At 49.1% G+C, this 6,604-nt stretch overlaps 1 protein-coding gene across 1 annotated transcript; it reads right to left on the minus strand.

The window, feature by feature from the left end:
* Positions 1–1,937: 1,937 nt before the first annotated feature.
* On the minus strand, positions 1,938–6,006 carry RMI2 (RecQ mediated genome instability 2). The gene is made up of 2 exons (XM_065893618.1): positions 5,706–6,006; positions 1,938–2,086 (listed from the first exon to the last, which is right to left on the minus strand). Exons 1-2 carry the CDS (start codon positions 6,004–6,006, stop codon positions 1,938–1,940), a joined length of 450 nt encoding a protein of 149 aa, XP_065749690.1.
* Positions 6,007–6,604: the final 598 nt, after the last annotated feature.

The raw sequence follows: 6,604 nt of genomic DNA on the forward strand, positions 1-6,604 counted from the left end.
TGAATGGGATCAGTGCCCTTACAGGAGACCCCAGGGAGCAACCTTGCCCCCCTGGTACCATGTGAGGACAAAGTGAGAGGACAGCCACCTGTGAAACAGGAAGCAGCACCTTGACTTTGGCCTCCAGAACTTTGAAAAGTAAATGTCGGATGTTTTTAAGCCCTAGCTCTATGGTGTTTAGTTATGGCAGTCTGAGACAGACAATCTGGCCGTTTCTTACAAGGCTAGACATAGGCTGACCGTGTAACCAACAATCGCGCTCCCAGGCATTTACCCTGGTATGTTGAAAACCTATGTCCACACAAAATCTGCACATGAATGTTTACAACAGCCCTATTAATAATTGCCAAAAACTGGAATCAAGTACATGTCCTTCAATAAGTGAATGGATAAACAAACTATGGTACATCTATCCAGTGGAGGATTAGGATAAAAAGAAATGAGCTATCAAGCTACAAAACTACATGGAGGAACCTTAAATGCATATTGCTAACTGAAGGAAGCTGGTCTGAAAAGGCTATAGACTGTGTGATTCCAACTATATAACATCCTGGAAAAGGCAAACTATGGAGACAGTAGAAAAATCAGTGGTTGCCAGGGGTTACGGCAGAGGGAAGGATGATTAGGTGGAGCACAGAGGACTTTTAGGGCAACAAAACTATTCTGTATGATACCGTAACAGTGGATATGTGATATTATGCCTATTGTACGTCACAAAGCATGACCCCTAAGTAAACAATGGACTTTAATTAATAATAACGTATCAATGCTGGCTCATTGATTTTAACAAAGGTACCACACCAGTGCAAGATGTTAATAACGGGGGAAACTGAGGGAGGGCATGTAAAGGTCATCTCTATAGGTTGTGCTCTTTTTTGTTTTTCTAGAAATCTAAGCCGCCTAAAAAATAAAATCTATTTTAAAAACTATGGCATAGAAAACAATTTACTAGTGGTAGAGATAAATAATCCAGCAAAACTCCATAGCAATGAGGAACATAACCTGACCCCCTTGATATTTACAGTCTAAGGTAAAGTGAAGGTTGTGTAAGAAGTGAAGAGCTGCCACCCAACACGGAACACAATCACAACAGAAGGACATTCCCTACCAAAAACAACGTAAAGACTCTAACCAGGAGGCTGCCTCCTCGCAGTGTCTCACCAAAAGTTACGAGGCAGAAGTTTAGTTCATGCCTGGAAGTTGTTCTTAGTCTTGATTTTTAGTTTCAACAAGAAATTCTGAAAGTGTTTCAACAGCCCTAAGTGAAGGAAGAAGGGCAGACATCATCGTCCACATCTGCAGGGAATGGACCTTACACATTTAGGGCTGAGTGGTGTCTGAAGCAGAAAGAGGGCTGTGTCTTTGAGAGGCCCCAGTGCCTGCAGTTAGAAAATGCCGTTAAATGCCGTTTGACTTGCAAACTGGATACGGAGCTGTTGATGGAGAAGACTGCCGAGCCATGAGGTCATTCCATTTTTATGCAGCCTCTTTTCCTGCCCATAACCACACACTTTACTCTCTTCTGACAATGACTGAGGTTCAAATTCTGCCTCGTAAAGTAGGGTTGCAGTGGTAATGGAAAAAGTATCATCACTTGTAAAACTTGGAAAACGCAACATGAGATTTCTGTGTGCTTTAGAGAGAGAGAATTAACACACATAAAGCAAAAAAAAAAAAAAAAAAAAAGGAGAGGAAAAAGAGAAAGAGAACAAAACATCTGCTTTTCATCAGCAAACAGTCATAGCAAGGGGCAGCAGGGGCTGAGTTCACTGGAGTGTCCCAGCATTTAGAAATCCTACATCCAGACTCCTCGAAACAAAGCTCTCTGATAAACTTCTGAGAAATACATATTGAGTGATGTCCATGAAATCCATACGGTATAAGAATCTAAGTTGTTTCTGAATTTCGGTTGTTTTTATCGACGGTTCCAACATCCTCTAAGGAATATTCCTGTGTAAATCTTCCACTTCCAGCTCCCACATGCTTTCATGGAGGGGATTATCAGAAAGATCTGTCATCTTCACAGCTTGCAGGCATGGCTCCGGGTTGCAGGCCTGAACCACTCCCATCACCATCACATACTTTCCTAGAAGAAGAAAAGTGGTAAAGTTCACATTGATAGAGAAGATAAAAACAAAACAGACACCTTAAGTCTTTGAGAGGGCTTAAATTTATCAGGGAGGCAAACTGGAGACAAAAAAAAAGTAGAGAGTAGATACCAAAGTGCCAAGGCAGCTAGTGGTCAAAATACATATATTGCCAACAAATTCCGCATTTAACCTGGAGAATGACATTTGTATCTTCTTTGGTTTCTGGTTTTAAAATGCTAAAACAGGGACTTCCCTGGTGGCGCAGTGGATAGGACTCCGCACTTCCAGTACAGGGGACCCGGGTTCGATCCCTGGTCAGGGAACTAGATCCCACATGCATAACACAACTAAGAGTTCACGTGCCCCAACTAAGGAGCCAGTGAGCCGCAACTAAGACACCACACAAGCAAATAAATAAATAAATATTTAAAAAAATAAAATAAAATGCTAAAACAAAATCACAGCACACTGCATAAAGCTATCACGCCCAAAGAGTGGAAGAGTCTCTCACATCAGAGGAAGAGTTGTAATTAGACAGACTGCTCTAAGGCGGGGCCTGAAAACCCGAGCTTTTCTCTTCTCCCTGTTCCTTGCTCCATGCCAGAGCCTGTGACTGGTCTCTGCACAGGACTGGTCCCCCTTCTGCAAAGACAACCCCTGACAGCCCCAAAGCAAATCCAATTTTCCCTTTATGTTGCCAAAAGAGCTGGGCAGGTGGTGGCACCCCCATGCCACTGTTATTGCAACTGCCTGGGACCAATGCCTGCCACCTCCTGCCGCCAGCTGGGCATACACAAGCAAATCAACAAGAGGGCAGGCTGCCATCACAAGGATCTAGTGACATATTAACCACGACGCTATTCCCATTCCCTTGGGGAAGTGGCTCTCCTTGAAAGCAAAAACGGCCAGTCTTTTTTTTTTTTTTTTTTTGCGGTACACGGGCCTCTCATTGTTGTGGCCTCTCCCGTTGCGGAGCACAGGCTCCGGACGCGCAGGCTCAGTGGCCATGGCTCACGGTCCCAGCCGCTCCGTGGCATGTGGGATCTTCCCGGACCGGGGCACGAACCCACGTCCCCTGCATTGGCAGGCGGAGTCTCAACCACTGCGCCACCAGGGAAGCCCAACGGCCAGTCTTAACCACACAAAACTCAACTGTGTAAAAAACCCCAAACACAGCAGGAAGGGCAGGCACGTCGCCAGCCCCCACTGAGTGCCCCTGCGAGGCTGCTTTAATCACACTGCTTCCAACATCAGGACTGGGTTTGTACTCGGGCCTGGGGCTCTGACTGAAGGAAGCCAGGCAAGCTGACACCTTACCCTCTGGTCTATCAGCTCCTGGCACGGCGTACTTAGGTTTCCCTGAACCCATCCCTACATTCTACCTGAGCAAGTAACGTGGGGTTCCTCAGCGACGGAGGCTCATTCTGAAAATACACTTGTCATACCCTCTGAATGGGCCTAAAAAGCTGGTGGAGATGGAGCCCTCAGAAAATGACTGAAGACCCTGGAAAGGAAGAACAAGCCCACAGAGAGTCCCAACAGGTGAGGTAAACACAGAATCCACATACTCAAAACCTACATACACCAAGGCGTATAACACAACTATACGGGTGAACTCAAAGGCCTGAGCTCTTTCCTCCTGAGAACAGACCACCTGGTTACTAGTCTGGTTCATTCTACCCACACTCTCTCCCCCAGCCAGAGTCTCTCTCCACTGTCTCTCCTTCTCCTTCCCCATCACGCCCCTCCCTTCTATCAGGCCTTCACCCCGACCATACAGGCCTGGATCAGTTGTCCCTCTTCTGCGCCCACGACATCACTTTGCGTTTCAGTGGCCTGCTTACTCCTCAGGCTCCCTACCTGAAGCCAGTGTCAGACTTGTCAATCAAGCCCTGGTATTAATTAGCAAGAGGAAATGGTACGGCCCAGGCACACAGGCCAGTAGGTAAGTCAGATGGGTTCACCAACGTGCAATGCCCACTCAGGTACCTACTGGTGCCAACCTTATGCCAGGGCTGGGGCCAGACATGGGAGACAGCCCCAGCTTGCCTTCAAAGAGCATTGCCTGGGGACCAGCACACCAAACAGCTCGTGCTACATGCTACGCCAAGGGTGGCAAACTTTTTCTGTAAAGGGCCAGATACTAAATATTTCAGGCTTTGAGGCCATCACGTCTCTGTTGCAACTATTCAGATCTGTAGCTGTAATGGGAAAACAGCCCTAGACAATACCTAAATGACGGTGCTCCAATAAAACTTTACTTATAGACACGGATATTTGAATTTCATATATTGATACTTTTCCCATGTCATGAAATCTTCTTCTGTTTTTTTTTAACCATTTGAAAACATTTTTAGCTCATGGGCCATGCAAAAATAGGCGGCAGCCTGTAGTTTGCCGGTCTTGTGCTCGACTAACATTGCAATGGAGGGCAGACAGAGAGGGAGGCTGAAGGATGGCGCCAGGGTTGGGTGAGAAGCGTGCAGGAGCACTGCCTAGTAAAAAAAACAATGGTCACTATGGCCTAGGAGCTGTGTTAAGGACATTTTTTAAATGTATTGAATCCACACAACAGGCAGGAATTATTGGTCCCTTTGGTAAGAGGTCCAGAAAGGTTAAGAAAAGTGCTCCTGGGAGCTCAGCCAGAAAGGGCCAGGGCCAGAAAAAGTTCAACCTAATACTGAGAATGGTTGTCAGAAAGACAGAGCCCGCCCTGCCATAGTCTGGCCCAGTGGTTCTCAAAGTGTGGCCACTAGGCCACGCGCCCCAGCAGCACCTGGAAGCTGGTTAGAAATGCAAATTCTCAACCCGCCCAGACCAACAGACTCAAACTCTGAGGGCGGTGCCCAGCCGTCAGTTTTTTTTTTTTTTTTTTTTTTTTTTTTGCTGTATGCGGGCCTCTCACTGTTGTGGCCTCTCCCATTGCGGAGCACAGGCTCCGGACGCGCAGGTCAGCGGCCATGGCTCACGGGCCCAGCCGCTCCGCGGTATGTGGGATCTTCCCGGACCGGGGCACGAGCTCGTGTCCCCTGCATCGGCAGGCGGACTCTCAACCACTGCGCCACCAGGGAAGCCCCCAGCCGTCAGTTTTAACAAGCCCTCAGGGTGAGTCTGATGCATGCTCAAATTTGCGCACCACTGGTTTAAAAGCAAGCAGTAGTGAACTACAGCCTAAGACAGTCCCACGAAGGAGGGGTACAGCAGGGCTCCTCATTCCTGGGAACCGGGGAGCGCTTCCCAAAGGAAGGTACATTTGAGTAGAGTCGTTAGGGGTGAACCAAGTTCCCCACTATGATATTTTCCAACACTTGATAGGGAGAAAAAAAGTCACCCGTGGGGAAGGGACTCTGTTAACAAATACACATGCTGGGGGTCCCTCCCCCGGAGACTCCAGCTGGGAGGGCTGGTGGAGTCCTCGGAAACTATTTTTTGAATGGGCTGCAGGAGATGCTTATAATCAGAACTGCTTGGGTGGCGCTTGGCTGGGGAGGGGAGGGAAGAAAGGGTATCGAGGCGGGGGACCAGCACCGCAAACACCGGGAGGTGGGACGGCCAGGCCCCGCCCTCGGGCGGTACAAACCCAGGGTCAGCCGCGGTGTCGACTCCGGCTGTTACCTGGGACGAGGCAGGGCCGCCCGCGCGGCACCCGCTCCAGGCCGCAAACCGAGAAGGCCCCGCTCGGGTCCCGCAGCCGCGCCTCGCCGCCGCCCGCCGCCAGCACCGTGCCCTGCATCCATACGGCCGTCAGCTCCAGCGGCCCGCGGCCCGCCGCCTCCCGCGACAGCCGCCACGCGCCCGGGCAGCCCTCCGCGTCGCGCCGCAGCTGCTCCGCCAGAACCTTGAGCGGCGGCGACCGCGGCAGCCTCACAGCCGTGGGGCACCTGCCGGGCGAAGAGGCAGTGGGCGCCGCCGCCATTCTGCCCCGCCTCCTCTTTCCCGCCAACCTTTATGAGCGGCGAGACCCGGTCCGCAGCCACCAATCAGGGGCGCGCTGGCGGAGCCGGCCAGTGGTCGGCGTTGGGAGGCGGGGCCGCCGGGCAGAGGGGCCCCACTCCCACCCCAGGAGTGCGCAGGCGTACGTAAAGTAAATAACCGACCCGCAAGCTAGGAATGGATGAAATGAATGAAAAGAGAAAAAAGAAATGGATGGAGGTACAGAACTCCCTGTTTCCAAGCACCTCAAAATTTGGCGTGCACGCAAATCATCTGGAGAATGTGAGTATTCATCTTTATATAGCCTTGCCTAGTACGGTTCTCTGAGGCTAACAACGTGCAAATACTGAAATGGATTGTAGCAATGGTGAGCCTATGTTTATTGGGAGTTATCAAGAATCGAGTCGAGAGATAAGGCTGTAAAGAGGGACAGGAACAGCTAGTAAAATTGCCCTTTCTTTTATTACTATTTTTATTTATTATATTTTAATAACAATAATTTAAAAGTTAATAAGATATATTACTATATTTTAATAACAAAATAATTTAAGTTAATAAGATATATTACTATATTTTTCACA

This window comes from Phocoena phocoena, chromosome 15 (genome assembly GCF_963924675.1).
Source record: "Phocoena phocoena chromosome 15, mPhoPho1.1, whole genome shotgun sequence".
Classification (NCBI taxonomy): domain Eukaryota; kingdom Metazoa; phylum Chordata; class Mammalia; order Artiodactyla; family Phocoenidae; genus Phocoena; species Phocoena phocoena.

Excerpts from the sequence above, each read along its gene's own strand:
- RMI2 (XM_065893618.1), bottom strand. The coding sequence starts at position 6,006 with ATGGCGGCGGCGCCCACTGCCTCTTCGCCCGGCAGGTGCCCCACGGCT. Across the intron at positions 2,087-5,705 it reads GCGGCCCTGCCTCGTCCCAG|GAAAGTATGTGATGGTGATG; the intron begins GTAACAGCCGGA and ends TTCTTCTTCTAG.